A 24,809-nucleotide genomic window follows, 5' to 3' on the forward strand; every position below is an offset into this window, starting at 1 on the left:
CCTTGTACGATCAGAAGGATGGCCAGTCCTATTTTATAGCTAGTCAGAAATCCTAGAGTCTCCTGGGATCTTTTTTGTTCTCCCTGTTGAGATGGTTAGTCTTTCTGTACTGGTCTTTGAAATTTATATAAAAATAGCCAGTCTTAACATTTTACATGGTTATCTTTCTATTTAGATTAAATCCAGCTGGAATAGTATCATTTGGAATCCCTTAGGGGAGCCTCTAACATTTACAGGTTATTGCTTTCACTCAGACTGTGTCTGTTTAGAAATTTATCTTCCATACTTAGAGATCTTGAAGAATGTAAGTTGGGCTTTCTAAACTAAGTTGTATCAGTGGATGAACATCTTATGCCTAATATTCTTATCTAAAAATGAGGGATTAGCAAGCAAATGAGTGAAGAAGAGATTGAATGCATCCCCTGCAGTATTGGGTTCAGTCCAAGTTGAGAATGTGCCAGCAAAATGGCCAAATATAAAGGCTGTCTTGGGGCATTGGGACTCTGATAAACATTGGGGTGGAGAAGTTATTAGGTCATTTTATGAATGCAAGGTTAGGCTCTATTCATAGGATTATAGGAGGTTACTAGGCTAATGGCCCTGAGGCCCTTACAAGCCTAGCCAAGAGTTTATCCCCGAAAAAAGAAACCTGTCAGCAGCTGTAGCCCCTGTCAGTGAGGGACACAGGTGGAACCCCTGGGACACTTTTTTTGGTTTCCCATCCACTCATCAAGATTTCGCTTGGAGGATCAGCGAGGTTTTTTGTTTGACGTGTATTCCAGAGATGGGGCAGCCTCTGGAAGATAAACCTGTTTCTCCAGCAGGTTTTGTTGATGTCGCACATTAGATTTAGGCCTTTCGAGCAGGTAATGTGTGAGGAGTTAGACTTACATATATGGAGCTTCTGTACAAGGGCAGTCATCACACTTGTGTTATCTGCCTGCAGGTAGCCCTCAGTCGGCCTGAATACCAGAGTCTTGGGATTTCTGCGTCGGATGCTGTCACCTCTTCCATGACATCAGGTCGTCAGGGGTATAAAACATGCAGCCAATGCCATTGCATCAGCTTTTGCCGTGCGGAGCCCAAAGCAGAAGTGGTTTGCAAGGGCAGGTCGGCCGCTACCTGAAAATTTTGGTTTTCGAGTTTCAAACCTGAAGTCTTCGAAAGCTAAGTACCCCATTGGGGATTCTTTTTTCTCGCTCTAACCAATGTCAGAAAAAGTTAACAATTGTCTTGCCTATGTAAAGCAAATACCTCGAAGAGATTTTCATTCTTACTGAGTCACCTGTTTAGGCCCAGACCACGACATTCCTCGCTGTCGGTTTTGTGCCTTGTTTAATGCCCGAACTATTCGTCATTGGGCTATCTTTATTGCTAAATTCTTACGCTCTCGTTCTCCATTTTCCAAAATGGCTTCGGTAAGCCGTCCAACTACCGATCTTCCGAAAAAACGTAAGAATAAAGAAAGAGACGGATTGCATAGGTCCCAAACTGCCGACGATGCTTCCGTTATAGTCGCCAGTCTGCTGGTACTCAGCCCGATACCTGCTTCTACAGATTCGCAGGCCTCTGCTGCGACCCATTCGGAGTCTGGTATGCCGCGAGATGCTGCTTCGAATATGGAACCTGTGGATGTCTTTATCTTGGATGGATCTGGAGCTGCTGTGCAGGCATCGGCTTCTGAGGGTGTATTCCGACCTTCCGATGTTTGCATTAAACTGACTACTTCATTTCAGACTAAAACAACCGATTTTTTCAGGCCCAGAGTTCGCACTACACCTAGAAAACAGACAACCAAAGCGCATGTTCACACTCCCATGCCACAGAAACAAATGCTTAGTATGGCTGAAGACCTTATAACTCTTAATTAGGAGAAGCCAGCCTCCCCCCCCTCTAAAAGACAAAGATCCCTTCTGATTTAACAGACCATGAGTCCGATGACTCTGATCCCTCTGATTACCAGGACATACCCTTGTCTACCTATGAGGATTCAGATGCAGAGGATTCCATTCCCTCTGCCTCCCCTCCAGAGCACTTTTCTTTTGGTGAAACCTTGCATACCTTAAGAGAGCATTTCCGCTGGGAATGCCAGGACTACCCACAGTCCAAAAAGAGACTCAGAGAATTTTTAGACTTGACTCAGCACAGGCCTCTAGCTGTACCCCCTGTCCTAGACATTGTAGATGATGATTTCATGGAATCCGGTCTTACTCCTAATACTTTACCACCAGCTCCTATAAAGCCTGATAGGTACTACAGGGTACCTGACTCTCACAAATTTCTCTTTAAGAATCCCACTGCAGCTCCAGAGACCATTTCCCAGGGACCTAAAGGTATTAAGGCAACTACAGCCAAAACTCCTACCCCTTCGGAAAGGGATTTGAGCGCTTTAGACAGATGGGGCAAGAAAGTATATACCTCTGCAACTCTTGCCATCAGGGCTTTAAATTGCCATTTTCACGTGTTGAAGTACCATGAGCATATTATGGAACTAATTAAACAAAAAATGCTGTTGCTTCCAGATTTTGCAGAAAATAAAGATTTACAAGAGTTACCTTGGATGGGTCTGGAGCCGAGGTGCAGGCACAGGCTTCTGAGGGTATATTCAGGCCTACTGACTTGCATTTCAAACAGATGCCATCTTCTTCTTCAAGGCCTAAAACTCTACCCACGCCTAGAAAACTGATGTCCAGACTGCATAGTCAGGCCCATATGCCTAAAAAAAACAAATGAAAAGAATGACTGAAGACCTTATTACTCTAATTAGGAGAAGCCAACCTTCCCCCTCTAAGAGACCTAGAACTGATTTTCCTTCTGATTCTTCTGATCAGGATTCTGAAATTTCTGTTTCTTCTGATTACCAGGATTTGCCCTTATGTACCTAATGAGGATTTTGATGCAGAGGACTCCATTTCCTCTGCTTCCCCTCCAGAAGATTTTTCTTTTGGTGAAACCTTGCACATTCTTGGGGAGCATTTTCGCTGGGAAAGCCAGGATTACTCTGACTCCAAAAAGAGGCTTAGGGAATTCTTACTCCTTCCTCAGCACAGGCCCTTAGCTATCCCTCCTGTTCTGGGCATTGTAGACGATGCCTTCTTGGAATCTAACCAGGTCCCAGACACTTTACTTCCAGCTCCCTGGAACCCTGACCGGTATTACAGAGTACCTGACTCTCACAAGTTCCTCTTCAAGAATCCTACTGCGGACCCAGAGACCATTTCCCAAAGACCTAAAGGCATTAAGGCTACTACTGCTAAAACCCCTACCCCCTCTGATAGAGATTCCAGGGCCTTGGAAGATGGGTTAAGAAGGTATACACTTCTGCTACTTTGGCCATTAGGGCCTTAAGCTGCCAGTTTCATATGTTAAAGTATCAGCAGCATATTATGGGACTACTTAAACAGAAATTGATGTTGATTCCTGACTGTACTGAAAGTAAAGATTTACAGGATTTAATGCATTCTGCTGAACAAGTTGGTAAACATACTTTGCAATGTGGTTTTGACTCTTTAGAAGCATCTTGCAGGGCTGCTGTCACTGGGTCTGCTCTTAGAAGGGATGCTTGGCTTAAAGAGCAAAATTTGCCAGATCATGTTAAAGCTAAATTAGGGGATGCTCCCTTAAACCAAGACCACCTGTTTGGTAACAAAGCAGAAGTCATCCTTAAAAAGATGGAGGAGAAAGCTAAATCTATGCAAACTGTTAATTTCCTGCAAGTACAGCCTCCCAGATTTAGTAGGCATTGGCCTTCTAAGAATTGTCCCTTTCCTCTGTCATCCAGGCCTTTTCAGTCCAAACCCAGGAACAGCAGACCACCTAGGCTACAGTCTCAAAGTACTCACCGGCCTAAGCAGTGGGGGGGCTCCCACTTCCAAAGCTGGAAGTAGTAAGACACCCCCCTATGGAAAAATGTCACAATTACTTAACCTTAAACCTTCCAAGCCCTGCTCAACTGCTTGCTCCCTTAGGGGGAAAGTTCGCCCGGCATGCAAAAAACTGGGAACTCATTACCCAGGACAAATGGGTTTTAAATATAGTTTTCCAAAGATACAGATTCCACTTCCACACCTTACCAACGCCAAATGTTTGGCCAGACCTACCCCCAAGTCAGTGGGCAGAGGCTCAAGAGCAGGTTCTCTCTCTCCTAAGTATCATGGCTATTCATCCTGTCCCAGCAGAAGAAAGGGGACAAGGTTTTTACTCAAGACTTTTCCTGGTAACCAGAAAAGACAGCTCCTGGCATCCTGTCCTGGACCTCACAACTCTAAACACCTTTCTGGTAATCCCAAAATTCAGAATGCTAACACTTCAACAGCTGCTTCCTATGCCAGGCAAAGATGCCTGGTTGGCAACCTTAGACTTAAAGGAAGCTTATCTGCACATCCCAATAAGAGAATCATGCAGGAAATACCTATGCTTCAGAGCAGGGTCCATGCACCATCAGTTCTCTGCACTTCCCTTTGTCTTATCTACTGTGCGCAGGGTATTCACAAAGTGCCTAGCTCCAGTCATTGCAGTTTGCAGGTAAAGAAATATTCAGATATACCCATACCTGGACGATTGTCTAATTCAGGCAGAAAGCCAGGACATGCTACTAAAACATCTGGCATTTTTAAAGAAACTTCTAACCTCACTAGGGTACACCATAAACTGAAAGAAATCTCATCTAGTACCCTGCCAACAAATTGTATTCCTGGGAACAAGCTTGAACACAACTTCCCAGCTGGCTTACCTCACGCCAAAGAAACCAGTTTATTTGACATTCTACTTCAAACTACTGGCCACAAAGACACTGCTATCTGCAAGGAAAATCCAGCAAGCCCTGGGGTTCATGGCCTTTTGCATTGTACTAATTCCATATGCAAGACTGCATATGAGAAAACTACAGTGGTATCTAAAAAGCCTATGGTGTCAACATTCTCAGGATCTGGAATCAATGATTCATATCATTCCTTGCATAAAGACAGTTCCTTTGGTGGGCAGAGGCCTGCTACCACAAGAATGGGCTCCCATTTACTTTACCCCCTGCCACCTAAACCCTCACAACAGACACATCAGACTATGCATGGGGGGGCTCACTTGGCAGGGCAGTGCATTCAGGGCAAATGGAGCTAGTCTCAGATGCACCTGCATATCAATCAAAAAGAAATGTTAGCTGTACAGAATTCCCTGACAGCCTTCAAGGACCACATTCTTCCAGGACAATTATTGGTAAAAACAGACAAACACCACTGTTATGTGGTACATAAAAAAGCAGGGGGGAACCCACTCGTACCCTCTCTGCAGACAAGCCATGGCTCTGTGGAACACAGCCTTGAGCTACCAAGTGCACCTACAAGCTCAATTCCTGCCAGGCAAGCTAAATTACCTGGCAGACGACCTAAGCAGAAATCTCATGAACCTTCACGAGTGGTAATTGGACCCAAAGATATTCAACCTTTTGAGAAACAAATGGGGGAATCCAGAGATAGACCTGTTTGCCTCCCCCCAAACCTACCAGTTGGACAAATTCTGCACAAGGACTTCCACAGTCAAGCTTGGAAAGTAGATGCCCTGTCCTTCACCTGGGAAAGCCTCTCAGTTTATGCCTTTCCCCCTCTGCCTCTCCTCTCAAAAGTTCTGCTAAAGATCAAAAAGGACAAACCAAGAACAATACTGATTGCACCAAACTGGCCACGCCAGCATGGGTACCCCCTCTTGCGCAGTATGTCACTCTTGGAACCATGACACCTGCCTCGGACCCCTTCCCTGCTGTCCCAGCAGGAGGGCCAGATTCTGCACCCTCGGCTTCAAACCCTGAGCCTTGCACACTGGCTAATTCCTTGAGCTCACCAATAGCATCCCTCAGTAAGCAGATGTTGGATGTCATTCTGGAGGCAAGGAGGCCTAGTACTAGAAAATCCTATGTTGAAAAGTGGAAAAGATTCTGTTCCTCGAGCCAGACTCAGGGGATGGGCACAATGGTGCCCAGCTTACCGCATGTTCTTCCGTACTTAACAGAGATGCTCCACAAGGGCCTTTCCTCCTTGTGAATTAAAATTCATGCCTCTGCCATTTCAGCACATTATAATACTGAACCACCCCTCTTGTCTCGCCCACTGCTAAAGCAATTCCTCAGTGGGGCCAAAAATTTAAGACCACCCAGGAAAGCCCCTACTCCAGCCTGGGACCTTAACTTTGTATTGGAAAAGCTCACTCTACCTCCTTTTGAGCCAGCTGCAACTGTAGAGTTGAAATTCCTTTCTTGGAAAACAGCCTTCCTTCTAGCCATCACTTCAGCAAGAAGAGTCTGAATTACAGGCTCTCATGGCAGTGGAGCTCTTCATCGTCATCTATGCCAACAGGGTGTCCCTCAGGACCAATCCTTGCTTTTATGCCCAAGGTGGTGTCTAGTGTGGCCCTTAATCAGTCCATTTATTTGCCTACTTTTTTCCCTAATCCACAGAACAAAGGAGAATGAATACTGCACTCTTTGGACGTGCACAGACAACTTAGATTTTATTTGGACAGGACTAAGCCTCTCAGAAAATCTGAACAGCTGCTAGTTGACTTTGCTGCAGGGGTAGAGGGGAAGGCCAATTCTAAGCAAACCATTTCTAAATGAATAGGCCGTTGCATTCATTTCTGCTGTAAGCACCATGGAAAACCTACCCCACAGGGGATAAGATCACATTCCACCAGGGCTGCATCTACCTCTACAGCCTTTCTCAGAGGTGTCCCTACCAGGGACATCCTAGAAGCTGCTACCTGGAGTTCAGTACATACCTTCACCAAGCATTACTACATGCCTATTTTTTTTCTAAATCCAGAGCTGGTTTTGCCACTGCAGTCTTGCAGGACATGATAGCTGGTCCTAATGCTCTCTAACTTCCTCCTGCCTTCCTTAGCTTTGGGAATCAACCCAAATGTAATGACTGCAACAGTGAAACACGAAGAACATAGTACAGTTGTGTACACTTACCATAAATGTAGATGTTCGAGTGTATTCACTGTTGCAGTCCTGGTTACCCTCCCTCCAGCCCCGAGTTCTCTTGGCTATACCTTTCCTCTTGTTTAGTGTATTACAGCTTTCTGGTGTATTTGCTTTTTGTTGAAGGTGTAACCTAACATACAATTGCTTCCCATTATAGGGGCAGCTGACATCTGGGGCAAGAAAAACTGATGTAATGGCGTCGGATGCATGTTTTATACCCTTGACGACCTGACGTCATGGAAGTAGGGACAGCATCCGACGCAGGGATCCAAGACTTTGATATTCAGACTGGCTGAGGGCTACCTGCTGGCAGATAAGCCAAATGTAATGACTGCAACAAGTGAATACACTCGAACATCTACATTTATGGTAAGTGTATACAACTGTACTTTTCTACTCCAGACTGTTCCTGGTGCCCAGAAAAGAGGGCTCTTGGCGCCCTATCCTGGACCTGGCCATTCTCAACACCTTCCTGGTGGTCCCAAAATTCAAAATGCTTACACTACAACAGCTGCTTCCTATGCTTGCCAAGGACTCTTGTCTAGTCACCCTAGATCTAAAAGAAGCTCATCTGCACATCCTCGTAAGGGAATCATGCAGGAAATATCTATGTTTCAGGGCAGGCTGTGTGCACTATCAGTTCTCAGCACTTCCCTTTGGCTTATCTACTGCGCCCAGGGTATTCACAAAGTGCCTGGCTCCAGCCATTGCATACTGCATGCAGAGAAATATTAAAATTTATCCATACTTTGACCATTGCCTGATTCAGGCAGACAGTCAAGAATTGCTACTTCAGCACCTGGCATTTGTAGAGAGACTTCTAACTTCTCTGGGGTACACCATCAACGAAATAAAATCACATCTTGTGCCCAGCCAAAAGATTATATTCCTGGGTGGAAGCTTGAACACAACTTCCCAGATGACATTCCTCACTCCAGAAAAGCAGGTTTATTTGGCAAACTACTTCAAACTAATGGCCATCAGAACCCAGCTATCTGCAAGAAAAATACTGCAAGCCCTAGGGTTTATGACCTCATGTATTCTACTGATTTCATATGCAAGACTGCATATGTGGAAACTTCAATGGTACTTAAAAAGTCTCTGGTGCCAACATTCTCAGGACCTGGAAACAATTATTCCTATCATTCCTTGTTTAAGGGCAGAGTTCCTTTGGTGGGCGGAGGCTTGCAACCACAACAAGGGCCTCCCTTTCACTCAAACCCCTAGCCACCCAAACCCTGACAAACAGACACATCAGACTGTGCATGGGGGGCACACATGGCTGGCAAATGCATTCCAGGCAAATGGAGCCCAGGACAAATTCACCTACATATCAATCAAAAAAAATGTTAGCTGTACAGAATGCTCTGACAGCCTTCAAATACCTTATCCTTCCAGGACAACTCTTGGTAAAGACCGACAACACCACAGTTATGTGGTACATAAACAGGGGGGAACTCATTCCTACCCACTCTGCAGGTTAGCCATGGCCCTATGGAACACAGCCTTGAGCAACCAAGTGCACCTGCAAGCTCAATTCCTGCCAGGCAAACAAAATTCACTGGCAGATGACGTGAGCAAAAATCTACTGGACCCACACGAGTGGAAACTGGAACCCACCTCATTTAAACTTCTAACCCACAGGTGGGGGTCCACCAGAGGTGGACCTCTTTGCCTCCCCCCAAAACCATCAATTGAGCAAATTTTGCACCAGAAATCCCCACAGCCAAGCATGGAAAGTAGATTACATATCCTTTACATGGGAAAACCTCTCAATTTATGCCTTCCCCCTCTGCCACTCCTCTCAAAAGTACTACTTAAGATCAAACAGGACAAACCAAGGGCAATCCTTATTGCACCGGACTAGCCCCGCCAGCACTGATACCCACTCCTATGCAGTCTGGCAGCAGTGCCACCCTGGCACCTACATCAGACCCCCTCCCTGCTGTCCCAGCAGGAGGGATAGATTTTGCATCCTCAGCTGGAAGCCCTAAACCTTGCATCTTGACTTATTCCCTGAATACATCACCAGCAACCCTCAGCAAACAGGTGCTGGACATCATCCTTGAGGCCAGAAGGCCTAGTATTAGGAAATCCTGTTCAGAGAAATGGAAAAGATACTGTTCTTGAAGCCAGTCTCAAGGAAAGGAGACAGCCGTGCTCGCATTACCTCAAATTCTAGATTACCTAGCAGAGCTGCTCCACAAAGGCCTATCCTTCTCTTCTATTAAGATTCATGCCTCGGCCATCTCAGCTCGTAATACTGATCCACCTCTCTTTTCTCACCCACTGGTCAAACAGTTCCTGAGAGGAGCTAACAATTTAAGACCCCTAAGGAGAGCTCCCACCCTTGCCTGGGACCTTAACTTTGTACTAGAGATGCTCACACTTCCCCCTTTTGAGCCTGCTGCTACAGCACAGTTAGAATTCCTCTCTTGGGAAAACAGCCTTACTTCTAGCCATCACTTCTGCAAGAAGAGTGTTGAGTTACAGGCACTAATGGCTGTGGAACCCTTAATTATTTTCCATGCTGACAGGGTTTCTCTCAGGACTAACCCATATTTTATACCCAAGGTGGTATCCATTGTGGCTCTAAACCAATCCATCCATTTACCAACCTTTTTCCCTAATCTTCAGAATAAAGAGGAAAGGATCCTGCACTCCTTGGACGTGCACAGACAACTCTGGTTCTACCTTGACAAGACTAAGCCTGTCAGAAAATCTGACCAGCTGCTAGCCAGCTTTGCTACAGGGGCAGAGGGCAAGGCCATTTCAAAGCAAACCATTTCCAAATTGATAGCACACTGCATCCATTTCTGCTACAAACACCATGGAAAACCTACCCCACAGGGGATCAGAACTCATTCCACTGGGGCTACCTCAACCTCCACAGCATTTCTCAGGGGAGTCCCTACCAGGGACATCCTGGAAGCTGCAACCTGGAGTTTTGTACACACCTTCACCAAGCATTACCACTTACATGTCTTTTCCAGAGCTGGATTTGCCACAGCAGTCTTACAAGGCCTGCTAGCCAACCCTACTATTACTTGACTGCATCCACCCTTGCTCAGCTTTGGGAATCAACCCAAGTGTGATTACTGCAACAGTGAAACACGAAGAACATAGTGCAGTTGTGTGCACTTACCATAAATGTAGATGTTTGCGTGTATTCACTGTTGCAGTCCTGGTTACCCTCCCTGCAGCCCCCCTGACTCTTTTATGCGTTTTACCTATCCTCTTTTTGGCCATATCTTATGGCTATGGTATTTACTTTTTACTGGAGTTGTTCCACACCATGCAATAGCTTCCTATTTTGGGGGCTCCTGACATCTGGGACAAGAAAAACTGATGTAATGGTGTCTGCTGCATGTTTTATACCCCTGGTGACCTGACGTCATGGAAGAGGCGACAGCATCCAACGCAGAAATCCCAAGACTCTGGTATTCGGGCCGACTGAGGGCTACCTGCAGGCAGATAACCCAAGTGTGATGACTGCAACAGTAAGTACACTCAAACATCTAGTGTACACAACTTTACATTCCTTTATAGGTAGGAACCTCTGGAGTTTTTTTTTCCAGTTTTTGATATTCCTAGAAAGTTACAGCCAAAAAGAGGCATTGTATTTAATAGGGTCTGATCAGTGTGGAGTACAGAGGGGTAAGAGCTTCCCTTGGATCTAGATAAAATACTTTTCAAAGTCATTTGCACCAGGTAAAAATATTTCCTGGCCACTGTTGCAACGTGATGGTCAAAGGAAAGGGAATAATCTACCCTTATTTCAAAGTCTCGCACAACATTTTCATTTTGAAGTGGGGTGTTGTCCATGGATGAAGGATTTGCTTACCAAATGCGACAATATTGCACTTTAGCATTTCATTTTAACCCATTTTTTTATCTATTTGTTGACATTAGTGAGTTCCATTTGGAGATTTTGTGTATTATGTGGGTCTAGAGGGTGACACCAAGTTTACAGTCCACAGAAATGGTTAACCAGAGTTGCTTATTTGCAGTTTAGAGATCTGTGAATTAGATGCTAGATGGCAGAAATCTCATCACAGAGCCCTGGTAAGCATTACTGGTCACCTTTGTGTTCACTGTGGATACACTTGCCACCCTCACAATGTGGGTTCCATCCCTCAGCCAATTTGCTATCCTCCGAAATTATGTAGGGATCATATTAGAGCTCATACAGCACATTTATGATAGTGAGTGGTGTGGTGTCAAAAGCTTTAGCTAGGTTGAAATATGCTTTATGGACAGCATGACCACTGGCCACGACCTGTTACCCCGCCAAACAAGTTGTCTAGATTCATTATACAAGCTCTACCCTCAACAAAGCTGAGCTACTCTGTGTCAAGCCTTGTAAGGTTTTTGATGTAATAGTTAAGTCAGTTATGATGCATTCCACCACTTTTCAGATAAGACTGGTCAGGCTAATGCATCTGTAGTTGCTAGGATCAGTGATGAGCCCATCTTTTTTAAGTGGCATCGGAACAGCTGTGCGCCATATTTCAGGAAAAAAATCAGAGTCACAGCACAGGTTGAATAGCTGTAGGAGTGGATCCTCTGGGTGTATTACCATGTCCCTGTGGAAGATGTGTGTTTCATTTTTGGAGAGTAGCAAGTGTTTGGTTGTGATGCAGGATTTGAGATTCTGTCGGATATTTGGGCTTTTAGTTTTAGAGGAGAAATTTGCACTGGATTTGTTAGCTAGTATGTTTGCTATATCTTCTGGATTAGAGTAGGTAGTACCATTTTGAGTAAGTTCTGAGCAATGTTTGATATTATTCCTTAGTTTCCTAACACAACTAAAGATGTATTTGTAATTATTTTAGCCTGTTATGCTAGTTTGTAGCATGCCTTAATTTTCTTGATGGTGTTTAATTTTTTGAATAGCTTTGTTAACCATGATTTGAGGATTTTTTGCTTTGTTGTGTACATTAAGAAGCCTTTTTTCGTTTGTTTGTTATTTGTACATGTGAACCACAGAGCTTATTTAATTTTAACTTCACATTTTGTTTGGATCTAGCAGGGACTGCCAGGTCAAAGCATTTATCCAGGTACCCATCGAGTTTATTTGCTGTGTTGGTATGTTTAGTAATAGAGTGAAATTAGATTTTTGAGACTTCATAGAATTGTAGAAGTTTGGTAGATTTGATGTCTCTGAATTTTGTGATATTTATATTTAACTGTTTAAAGATTTTGAAGGAAAAACTTACCAGTTTGTGATCAGATTTAATTGGAGAAGGGAATACCAGAAGAATAGTGCTTATCAGTATTATGTTGATAAGGAATGGGTTATGAACATTTTGTACTCTAGTGGGCTCCTTGACAATTTATTTCAGGAAAGTTATTTTATGAAATAAGTATTTTTGGTTATAACCTACAGTTGAGGTATAGTTGTCCCAGTTTATTTCCTAGGATAACGGAAATCCTGTTAATTTGAAGTTCATCCAGTATATTTAGGAACATAACATGGTTTTCTAAGAGCATAGAGGGGGTCCCTAACATGTTACGATCTGATAATTTGTCCTGTTTATTTTGATTCATTTCACAGTTAGTTCAATCACTGAGTTTCTGTAGATCTACCTAGAAGTAATGCAGTCTTCAACAAATGTGTGTACTCTTATTTATTTATTTACCATTGGGTGGAAAGGCATGGTAGGTGCAAAACCCTGGTATGGAGTGAGTGCTTTTGTACTTTTAAATCAGGTTTGTATAATAAGACACATCTCTGTGCTCCAAATGCAACAGGGCCTTTTATTTATACTCCTGGCTTTGAGCAGAGGCACCTTTAATGTGCTGTGGTACTTGATTTTTTATGTTAGGTTGAGAGATCCATTATGTGGACTCAGCTTAAAAAAAGGCACTGTGGGGCAGCTAAGGGTTTAATCAGTATGTGGAACCTGTGGAAGGAATGGTGAAAGCCATCCCTTGGAAAGCCAAAGTGACTGTGTAGCATTATCCTCATACTTAAATGTTGCACATACTGTTTCTTCCTAGAATGACACCACCTGTGCAGCCGGTTGTTGAAGCCAGTCATTTTTCTGCTGTACTTTGGCATCATTCAAGGAGAAGAAAGGAATCCATTCAAAACCAGGGTTTTACCTTTGTCTTGGACATTTACGTTTGTTAACCAGGAAAATCAGACTTGGAACAAGCCAATTTTCAGCGGAGACCCGGGGAGAAATGCTCCATGCACATGTCTTTGTAACATGGGAGGAAACCCACACAAATGCAGGGAGGACATGCAGACTCCACACAGAAGGTACCCCAGCCGAGAATCGAACAGGAGAACCTCTTGCTGTGAGGCGACAATGCTACCACTGCATGACTGCGCCGTCCTGCCGTCCGACATGCATGGAGAGCTCTACCATGTTTCTATACATATGTTTTATGGTTTTATGAGACAGGTCATTCACACCCATATGGATTACTACTGTGTCATAATCATGTTTGTTTGGCTTGAGGGTCTTTTAGGGCTCTTGATATGTCTGAGATGTTGGCTCATGAGAGGCAACTTGCTGTCAGTATGTCTGAAAATGTGGTTATCAATCAGTAATACACTTCTGCTCAAAAGCTGTCTAGGTGCACTAAATTTAGAGTAGTTTACTACCTGGCGACCCTTCACATTCCCAGTACTAGGTAATGTCATAGTGTTTGATTTAAACTGAACCGTAGATTTTCTAGGTCTGCAGGCTTAAGTAGTGATCTTTTAGAAGTGTATAAGATGGTTTACTCTGTGTGGAATGCAGGGGTGGTGTGTGTTACTCACAGGTTGGTTGTGAGACAGAGGCCTCTAATTTGTCAACGTACTGGCATCTGTCACAAATAGGTAGCAGCAAGCTAAGCAGTAATTCATAGTCTGCTCCTCAGGCAGTTGTTACACTGCCAGAGTGTGCCAAGTGCTATTAGGCTGACAACTGAGGGTGGTCAAGCTGGATGACCTTCAATTTTAGATAAAGAATTAGTTTTTTCACAAGGAGTAAAGGTGTCCTTTCACTTAAACCATTCCTTCCTAAAGTATCCACAAAAAACAACCTAAGTCGATCTGTAAATCTGCCTTTCAGCTTCACTGAATATCTACATGCAGCTTTGTCTTTATCTGGACAGAATTATATTGACCACAAAATACCTCCTTCTGTTCATACATTATGACAATAGGAGCTGGGATTAGAGGTACTAAAAGTTGCATTTTCTAGGTGGTTGCCCAGTTGCATTTCATTTTGCTGTGAGAAGTCTAACAAGATTGCCATTCATGCGCTATCTAGCCCAATGGCTACCTCACAGGCTTTTTTTTTTCTGGAGTGCATTAGTGGATAATATTTGTGCACCCCAGCTATGCTTGTTTGTATAATACTTTCACCATATAGTACATCCTGGATGTGATCTCTTGAGCTCAGTCTTTTTTCAAGACCATCATTTTGACGGGGTGTGTTCCCTTGAGGTATCACCCGAGAGGGAAACCTGGGGACTCTGTCCTTTTGGTCAGTACAAATGCAGCTGCTCATTTCTGATACTGAAGTCATGTACTTGCATAATGCTAGATCATAATGATCAAATGCATCTCTGTTGACATGCACATCTTTCATCACCCTCCCTTTATGAGGGGAGATCTGGTGGCATTTTTGGGGTTGATAGTATGTTGCACTACCTATAGGGATTTCAGGGGATGATAGTTTGCTGCATAATTTGGTCACAGTGTTGATGTGACGCCACCACCACCATGTACAAATGGGGAGAAAAGGTTTAGTAACAACTAATAGTGTGCTGCTAGCTAATATGACTTTAGGAGATCTGAAGAAGTGGCCATGCAATCCATTATGGATACAGGGGAAGAGTTTGCAGCCTAGGAAGGTTTCTAGTGCAGACCATCCATGATATGTCAACTTGGTTTTGTCAGTGAATGAGTATTCATAGTACGTGCCTGATTTTTTTTTTTTTTTTTTTTTTTATGTAACACTTGTAAATGCATGACTTTCATTTACCGTTTGTGTCACAAGGCTATTTGTGTATAAAAGTGAATTCACTTTCTGTGGGAGACAGAATCACTAAGAGACAGATTGAGACACTGTTTCCATATGCCCCCACACTGGTTTCTCATTCATTCCCTGACTGAGAAATTCTTTATAGTCTTTGCGGATCACCAGTATATGAACTTTTTTCCTCCCCCACCAGCACAAGTGTCCCAACTGCTTTTCACTAATTCTTCTAAGAGGTGAAGCAAAGAAAGCATTTGCCAGCCTGTGTCAAAATTATCTTTATTTCTCTTCATTTAATTTCCTGTAATGAAGAAGAAATTCATCTTAAAGGTCAAAAAACTCTTCAGAGTCAACCAAGGTGATTGTTGATTCTCATAACTCCCTGTTGGCCAGGCAAGCTTGGTTCTCACTACTTCAACTCTTCTTAGTCCAAAAACATGCAAGGCTTTGACCTTCCAAAACACTTCTAATGTTTTTATGTCATATCTCACCCAGATGTTCTTGCTGTGAGTCTGTTAGTTGACTTGTCAAGTTTCATTGATTGTGTCCAGCGTAGTGTGGTTTCTCTCACTACTTTTGCCCAACAGCAACACAGCTGGCTTTGTTTCTTCGTTCCAGTTTCATCTTGTGATCAAACAACTATGGCCAAGTCCAGTGTCATCCACACACAGTAGTGGATTGCTACTATTTTGCAGTGTTACATTAAAAATAAGTATTTCGTTTTTTAAGTAATGCGTATACGTGGGAACTTCAGTTTTGTTCTACTTCTGATTTCTCTGTCATGTGCTTTGAGTGCATGATGCATGTACATGCTGGCACTTGCAAGGTACATCGCTGAATTGCAGCTAATTCTTGCTTTTTGTACTATTTTGAGGATCTGAAATGACTAGGTATTTATTGCATGAAAAGTAGTTTAGGTAACAGCATTTGAAGTAGTGAGTGTTCCTTGACGTACATGTAAAATATTCACTCCTGATGTGTAAACTGCTTTCAGTGTAATATTTTGCATTAATAGACTACATTGAAAGCAGTTTAGACATAGGATTGGCTGTTTAAGGTGTACACTGGTATTGATAGCAAAAGAAGAAAATGCAGCTGAAGGAGTAATGGACACACAAGACAAAAGAGCTTACTTACATGTGTGTATGCTATTTCTTCAGACAGTTTCTTTTTGCTGTTTTATTTTTTAAACAAGTCTTACCTTTGAGGAAGGTGAAAGGTTGTCAGCCACAGGTAGACAGATTTTTTAACAGTAATACTGGATTTACATTGAGCATGCTGACTGCTTTGACCAGTTAGTATGTATTTGTTAAAATGTTAACGTGTTAGTGTTGTATAATTGTGTAATTACTTTTATGTAGGTGTCACAAACAGCACAGCAAACTAATTTAGCAACAGTGAAGCAATCTGTCAAAGATCGGTTAGGACCTGTTCCTGGAAGCGTTGTTGAACCAGCAGAAGCTCAAGGCACAAAGATTGATGCAGCTTCGGTAATTATAAATCTTTGAATTAATCTAAAAAGTGAAATGACAAGCTTGACATTCTTGCATTATTTTGTTAAAATAGTTTGTTTACTTCTGTTGCATTAGATTTTGTCTGTAGCAAAATGTTTTTTTCATGATTGTTCTAGAATTCAGATAAGGTATCTGTGAAGGAAAGATTGGGCTTTGCATCAGCACCAGCACCAGCTACAGTAACAACTGAGAAGGTATGCAAACATTTGTAAACTTTTTTTGTACTATTTTCAGTAGTTTTTTGATTTATACATGTTTGCAGTAAAGGACAAAGAACAAAATACATTTTCTTCTAAAAAGTCACTCATTTTGAAGCGTGCAGTGATGCTGTTATATACTGTACAAGAGTACTATAGTACTAGTAACAGTTCTGAAATTTCTCCTCTCTCTTATGATGTCATTCTGTATCACTGTTGCAATATTCTTTACAATAGGGGTCCCTTGCCAAGGGCAGCCTCACTTCCAGCCAGTATACCATAGCTTTCAGGTTGTAATTGGGACACAGTATGTCACACGTATGCTTCCCAAATATGGAGTAAGGCATAAAGGTGACATGCGGACATACCTTCCTAAGAACTTCTTTGCTGCCAACCCAAATGCCGTCTTCAATCGTCTGTCTGAAAGCTCGTTCTTCTGCTGGTTACCAAGCTGCTTTTCAGATAAGTGCCTCGTTGTGTTTTTCTTCTTAACCGCCTTTTATTTTATGGCTGTTAGTGTCACTTCATCCAGAAAGGGGAATTGCCTGTGTGGAAGACAAATTCCCCATAAGGATCATCACGAACAAGGTTTGTTTTGCTTAGGTGCTTCTCACGACTATGTCTTGTCCCATTTGTCATGCATTTGTTACAGAAAACTTGCGTAGTCATCTTTCTCTTTAGCAATCTACTTGGAAAGCCAGCGTCTTAAATTGTTGGCTAAGGGTACTATGGAGGAATCTTCCAGTCCAAGGGTCGGCCATCTGCGAAGAAGACCACCAAGAAAGCTCAGTTGGACTCTTCAGGTGTACCACCACTGCTGGATGTCTCTCTCGAGGTTAGTGAAAGCCTGTAGAACAGTCTGTTTTTCAGTCTGATTCCTCTACTGAGACCTTTTCAGAGGCAGGCATGGATCCTGTTTCTTGCATGTCCTGGAGGCCTTGCAGACGTCTGCTTCAGATTTTCAAGGGGAACTGTGGCAGATTTATTTCCAAAGGGCCTAGGGGTGTTCTTCAAATCTTGATCGGAGAATAGATTCCTACTGTGCTTATAGAGTGTCGTCAGGGGTCCAAGCCACTAAGATGTTTAGGACTGGCATCCCCTTGAAAGAAAAGCAGAAAGCTAAACACCTTACTCCTGCTCCCAAAAATTCTCAAAGTGAATGGCATAATTTCACATAAGGTTTGTTTAATGCCCTTATGGCTTTTTGAAGCTTCCTCAGGGAGGGTCTCAGTTCCTTGGTCTTCTACCCATCTTACGAGGCCTAGGAAGCAGGTTTCCTCTGATAAGGATGTAAATTCTGATGAAGAATCCTTGACCTATTCTTTTCAGATTCCCTCTCCTTTGGATTATGGCTCTGAGGAGGAGGAATGTTGATCCTGATTCTCCTTTTGAGGAGACTTCTTTTGGTGATACAATCTCCCATATATGAGAGGTTTTTTTTTTGTGTGATTGTGCTGAGATCTCTGATGTCCAGAAGAGGTGCTATGAGCTTCTTCAACTGGAGTCTCCTACACTCTCTGCTGTCTCTCCTGTTCTTGCTGCCATATTGGATGCTTTTTCTACAGCTTCTCAGGATCCTGGCTCCCTGCTCCTAAAAAAAATTATAGGCTTTATAAAGTGCCTGAGGATTGCAAATTCCTTTATAGATGCCCCTCTGTTTAACTTTCTGTTGCTTTGGATAAGTCATCTAAGCTTTTGCCTTCTACAAAGCTGCTTCCCTCTGACCAGGACAGCAGAACTATGGCAAGGTTGAGTATGAAAGTGCATACATCTGCTACCTTGAACTTTAGAGCTGTAAACCAGACCCTCATGACCAGATATATTTTAGCTTGTCAGGTTACTACAGTTCTTCCTGATTCTGAGGGGAAGACTTCAGCTTTCTGTTTACCAGCGACATCATGTTAGGTTGCTTGCCTTACTAATAAATGCAGCTGTGATGCCGCTGATGCCTTGTCTAGAGCAGCTGCATTTGATTCTTTGTTGAGGAGCTATTCCTGGATTCGATTCCAGCCTTTGCATGACAATATTAAGGCTAAGCTGACGGAAGCTCCTCTAGATGGCAAACATCTTTTTGGTGTTGCTGAGCTGTTTAAGTCCCCTCAGGAAAAGGCTAAGGCTTTACAGAATTTGAAGCATATTTTTGTTTCACCTGTTCCCAAGTTTCAAAAAAATTAACTTAGTAAACTTGCTTTTGTCTGCAGACCATCTCGCCCTCCCCCAAGAAGTAAGAAGAGTGGTAGAAGGGCTTCTCCTGCTAAGTCTACTCCAAACTCCTTCAGCTCAGAAGCCTCATTTTCCAGACACGCCAGGTGCTGTCTGACTGTCCTCGTCCCTCTCATCTCAGTCACATTCTTCTCCCTCTCTCTGTCTTCATCTTTCCCTCTCCCTTCCTGCTTAAAGATTACTCAAGATTCTTGGGTTCTAACAATAATTTTCCCGGGGGGGTATTGTATGGTTTGGAATCCCCCCCATTTTACTTTAGATTGTTTTTGGTCCCCAGGAAAGAAGGCACCTGGAGATCCATTTTGGATCTCTCTTAGCCAAACACCTTTTCCAAAGGTTCCTTCTTTACGGATGCTGTCCTTTCAAACATTGTTTCCTCCTCCTTTTCCTCAGGCTTTACTAGTTTCCTTGGATCTCAAGGAGGCCCATCTCCATATCTGTTTTCATCCCCTTTTTAGGAAGTTTTCACATTTCTCTGTTGCTTCCTTCCATTTTCAATTCTCTGCTTTGCCCTTTGGCCTCTTTACTGCCCCAAGGTTCTTCACCCAGTGCCAAGCTCCTGTGATTGCTTTTTGTAGATTGAGGGGAATCCATGTCTTTCCTTACCTGGATGACCTTCTCATTTAGACCTGTACTCCAGAGATTTTAATTCAGTATCTTCACTTTCTATTTGCCTCCTGCAGAGCCTAGGGTTTATAGTAAATTTTCAAAAATCATTTACTGACTCCTCATGGTCATGTCTTTTCTATGGTGCAGGTTGTAAAATGTTTTAATGCTGGCGACTCAGCCTCTTCCCAAGGCTTTAACTCTTGCTTTCTTTTGATCCCTTCTTCCCCTTTTCTAAGGGCTCTGCAATACACTGCTTCCACCATTCTTATGCTTCCTGTGGCCAAGCTTTATATAGAAAGTTCAACCGGTTCCTAAAGTCAGTCTGGCTTTGACATTCTCATCCGTTGGGTTTTCCAATCCCCCTTCTCCCATGTCTGAAGCTGGAACTACAGCAGTGGATTCATCAGTTGTTCTTCAACCCAGGGTTCCAGGGTTTCCATTTCAGCCTCTAGTTCTCTCTAAGGAACTCTTTACAGATGCTTCCAACAAGGGATGGGGAGGGGCACCTTCAGTCCTCTGAAAGTGCAGAGACTTGGGTATTTTCGATAAAAGAAAGACCATATCAGTATTTGAGATGAGAACTGTTCTGTCTCTTCAGGATTTTCATTCTCTTTTCCTTCCAGGGCCCCTCAAAGTCTTCACAGACAATACCACAGTGATGTGCTATATCTGCAAGGGGGGGGGGGGGGCGGCGGCAAGAGCTAATCTCCTCTCTAGACTAGCTCTTTAGGTTTGGGATCCAGCTCTCCAGTTTCAGGTGACCGTTCAGGCAGTTTACATTCCCGCAAATTAGAACATCGTGGCAGATTCTCTGAGTTTATAACACAGACCCGTGAGTAGATCTTCATAGAGATGCATTTCTGGACATTGTCTACCAGTGGGGTACTCCTCAGGTAGATATTTTTGCCACATATCTGAACAGACAACTTCCTCTCTTTTGTACCCGAGTTTCATGTTCTCTGGCCTGGAAGGGTGGATGCCTTCTCAATTTTTTGAAGGGGGTGTTTCTTTATGCCTTCCTCACCCCTTCCTCTCATACCAAGGGTCCTGTTCAAGACAGTATAGGATGCTCCCAAAATTTTGTCGGTGACTCCCTTTTGGCCCAGATAGCAGTGGTTCCCTTTTCTTCTGCATTTAGCCAAGGGCAATAATCACAAATTGCCTCACAAGGTGGACCTACTCGCACAAGACAAGGGATCTCGCATCCAACCACACCTATCCACTCTTCAAATGACATTGTGGGTGATAGGGTTTTGATCCCTTTTAGGCACCTTTTTTCTGAAGATGTGCTTCAGGTCTTGTAGGAGGCCAGGAAACCCACTACCAGAAAATCTTGTCAGCTATTTCTGCTTGTCTGCCTTTGACTTTCCTTATAGATTTGAGGTCAAGCAATTTCTTAGTCGTCCTTCACACATGCCTCCCAGGAAGCTTGATGTTCTTCGTGTTTCACTGTTACAGTCATTACATTTGGATAATCTGCTGGCAGGTTGCCCTCAGTTGGACTGATTAACAAAGTCTTGGGTCCTGCGTTGGTTGCTGTCCCTTCTTCCATGATGTCAGGTCGTCAGGGGTATAAAACATACAGCCGACACCATTTTCATCAGTCTTTCGTGCCATGCGGTGCCCGAAGCAGAAGCCGTTCGCAAGTGCCAGTCGGTAGACTCCTGAAATTTTCATTTTCGAGTTTCAGAACCGAAGTCTTCAAAAGCTAAGTACCCCGTTGGGGAAACTTTTTCTTGCTCCTTACCAATGTCAGTAAAAGTTAATAATTGTATTACTTGTGGGAAGCAAATACCTCATAAGGATTTTCATTTGTACTGTATTCCTTGCCTAGGCCCTGACCACAACGTGCCTTGCTGTCGGTTTTGTGCTAAATTTAATCAATGCACTATTAAGCGTCAGTATATTTTTGCATCAAAATATTTTGGCTCAAGATTTAACTGTCCAGAAATGTCGTCGGTTAGCATTCCGACTACCGGAATACCTAAAAAAACGCAAAGAAAAAGACAGAGACAGACTGTCGAGGTCCAAAACTGATGACTAAGCTTCTCCTAAGCCAGGCACCGGTTTGCCGGTACTCAGTGAGGTGCTTTTGCAGCCCCTGATGCTTGCTACTTTTGATTCGCAGGCCTCTACTGAGACACATTCGGAGCCCGGTATGCCGCAAGACGCTAAGTATTGAACCCGCAGATGTCTGTACCTTAGATGGGTCCAGAGCCGACACCGACTTCTGAGGGTGTCTTCAGGCCTGAAGATTTGTATATTAAACCGACGCCATCTTCAAAACTAAGGCCAAAATCAACTTCTATGTCTAAAAAAACTACGCTTGGGCCACGTGCAGGCCCCTATGTCTAAAAAAACAAGTTATCAAAATGGCTGAGGATTTAATTACTGTGATCAGGGGGACCCAACCCCCTTCCTGCTAAGAGGCCTAGGCAAGGCACTGACTATGAATCATCAGATCAGGTTTCTATTTCTTCTGATTCCTCTTCTGATCAGGAATTATCTATTCCACCTTATGAGGACTCTGATGCAGAAGATTCCATCCCTTCTGCTTCTCCTTCCGAGGATTTTTCTTTTGGAGAAACTTTGCATACCCTAAGGGAACACTTTCACTGGGAGAGTCAGGATTTCACAGAATCTAAAAAGAGGCTTAGGGATTTCCTTCTTTTTTCTCAGCATAGGCCTTTGGCTATACCTCCTGTTCTAGGCATTGTTGATGATGTTTTCTCAGAATCCAGCATGGCTCCTGATTCCCTGCCTCCAGCTCCTAGTAAGCCAGACAGATATTACAGGGTTCCTGACTCCCACAAATTCCTTTTTAAAAACCCTACTGCTGACCCTGAAACCATTTTTCAGGGTCCCAAGGGCGTTAAGACTTCTACTGCTAAAAATCCTACCCATTCTGATAGATATTCCAGGATGCTGGATAGATGGGGTACGAAGGTTTACACGTCTGCAAGCTTGACAGTCAGGGCTTTAAATTGTCAGTTTCATATGCTTAAATGTCAGCAGCATGTCATGGGCTTACTTAAACAGAAAATGATGTTGATTTCTGACTGTGTGGAAAATAGAGTTGCAGGATTTAGTGCATTCAGTTGAACAAGTTGGAAAGCATACTTTGCAATGTGATTTTGATTACTTGGAGGCCTCTTGCAGGGCTGCTGTAACTGGATCTATGATAGGAAAGCATGCTTGGCTCAAGGAGCAAAATCTGCCTGATCATGTTAAAGCAAAATTGTTGGATGCTCCTTTACAACAGGACAGTCTATTTGGCAATAATGCAGAAGTAGTTTTGAAAAAGATGGAAGATAAAGTTAAATCTATGCAAACTGTAAAATATTTCTTACAAGTGCAGCCACCCAGGTTCAGTAGGCATTGGCCTACTAAGAACTGGTCCTTTCCAGTGCCCATCAGAGCCGCTCAGGTCAAACCCAGACATTCCAAAGGCTGTAGGTTTCAGTCACAAGGAACTTATAGAACAAAACAATGGGGTGCCTCCACCTATAATCTGGATGTAACAAGGCACCTTCCTACGTTAAACAGTCTCAATGACTTTCCACTGCAGTCACCAAGCACTTATCTTTTGGCAACCCCTTTGGGGGGAAAACTGGCACTTCATGCACGAAACCGGCAACTGATTACCCAGGACAAGTGGGTTTTAAGTATAGTATCCCAGGGATACAGATTTCATTTCTACATGTTGCCAATCCCAAACGGATGGCCAGGTTTGCCTCCAAATCAGTGGGCAGAGGCCCAGAAACAAGTTATGTCCCTCATGAATATGGGGGCTATTTAACCAGTACCAGAAAAGGAAAAGGGGCAAGGTTTTTATTCAAGTCTTTTCCTGGTACCCAGAAAAGACAAAATCATGGCATCCAATTCTGGACCTATCCATTCTAAATACATTTCTGGACATTCCAAAATTCAAGATGCTGACTTATACAACAGTTACTGCCTATGCTAGGCAAGGATGCCTGGTTGGTAACTCTAGACTTAAAGGAGGCTTACCTGCATATCCCAATCAGGGAATCTTGCAGAAAATTCCTCCGCTTCAAAGCAGGCTATTTGCATTACCAGTTCTCTGCACTGCCCTTTGGTTTATCTACTGCACCCAGGGTCTTCACAAAGTGCCTGGCACCAGTAATTGCATTTTGCAGACAAAGAAACATTAAAATTTATCCTTACCCGGACGATTGTCTAATTCAGGCAGAAAACAAGGACATATTTCTAAAACATCTGGCGTTTGTAAAAAAGACTTCTAACTTGTCTAGGGTACACTATAAACGAAAAGAAATCACAACTGGTACCCTCTCAAATAATTACATTCCTGGGTGCAAGCTTGAATGCAACTGCCCAGATGACCTAGCTTACGCCAGAAAAATAAATTCAATTGATGACTTACTTCAAACAGGTGGCTGTCTGCAAGACAAATTCTGCAGGCCTTGTGGTTCATGGCCTCCTGCATCCTAATAATTCCATATGCAAGAATGCATATGAGGAAACTTCAGTGGTACCTAAAAAGCTTATGGAGTCAACATTGTCACAGTCTGGAAACCATGATTCCTATCATTCCTTGCCTGCAGCTAGAGTTCTTATGGTGGGCAGAGGCCTGCCACCCAAACAAGGGACCGTCATTCACTCCACCCCCTGCCACCCAAATCCTGACTACAGACACATCAGATTATGCTGGGGGGGGGCATCTGTCAGGAAGATGCATTCAGGGCCAATGGAGCCCAAATCAAATGCACCTACATGTCTACCAGAAAAAAATGCTAGCTATACAGAATGCTCTGACAGCCTTCAAGGACTATCTTCATCCAGGACAACTACTGATAAAGACAGACAACACCACAGTCCTGTGGTACATAAACAAGCAGGGGGGTACCCACTCCTACCCCCTTTGCAGACTAGCCATGGCATTGTGGAACACTGCGTTGACTTACCAAATACATCTACAAGCTCAATTCCTGAGAGGAAAGCAAAATACTCTGGCAGACGCACTAAGCAGAAATCTTATGGACCCATACAAATGGAAACTGGATACACAAATCTTCAGCATGTTGACACGCAAATGGGGGAGCCCAGACATGTATCTTTTTGCCTCACCCCAGAATTATCAGTTGGACAAATTCTACACAAGAATTCATCACAAAAAAGCTTGGAAAGTGGATGCTTTGTCCTTCAGCTGGAAAAACCTATCAGTCTATGCCTTTCCTCCTCTGCCTCTGCTCTCCAAGGTCTTACTAAAAGTCAAGAAAAAACAAAAATGATACTGATAGCTCCAGACTGGCCTCGCCAACACTGGTAC

The 24,809-nt window shown here is 43.4% G+C and overlaps 1 protein-coding gene across 4 annotated transcripts in view; it reads left to right on the plus strand.

Annotated features, from left to right (window-relative positions):
• The window catches only part of RBM26 (RNA binding motif protein 26), a 1,920,204-nt gene that overhangs the window by 1,099,795 nt on the left and 795,600 nt on the right, over nucleotides 1-24,809 (plus strand). For 2 of the 4 annotated variants that reach the window (XM_044072914.1, XM_044072915.1), the window contains exons 13-14: nucleotides 16,317-16,445; nucleotides 16,586-16,663. In XM_044072914.1, coding sequence (XP_043928849.1) covers nucleotides 16,317-16,445; nucleotides 16,586-16,663 — 207 coding nt within the window. The remainder of the gene's footprint in view (nucleotides 1-16,316; nucleotides 16,446-16,585; nucleotides 16,664-24,809) is intronic. The other 2 variants (XM_044072916.1, XM_044072917.1) reach the window with 1 other exon arrangement.

Source organism: Protopterus annectens, chromosome 5.part1 (assembly GCF_019279795.1).
Source record: "Protopterus annectens isolate FY-2018-M chromosome 5.part1, PAN1.0, whole genome shotgun sequence".
NCBI classification, from domain to species: domain Eukaryota; kingdom Metazoa; phylum Chordata; order Ceratodontiformes; family Protopteridae; genus Protopterus; species Protopterus annectens.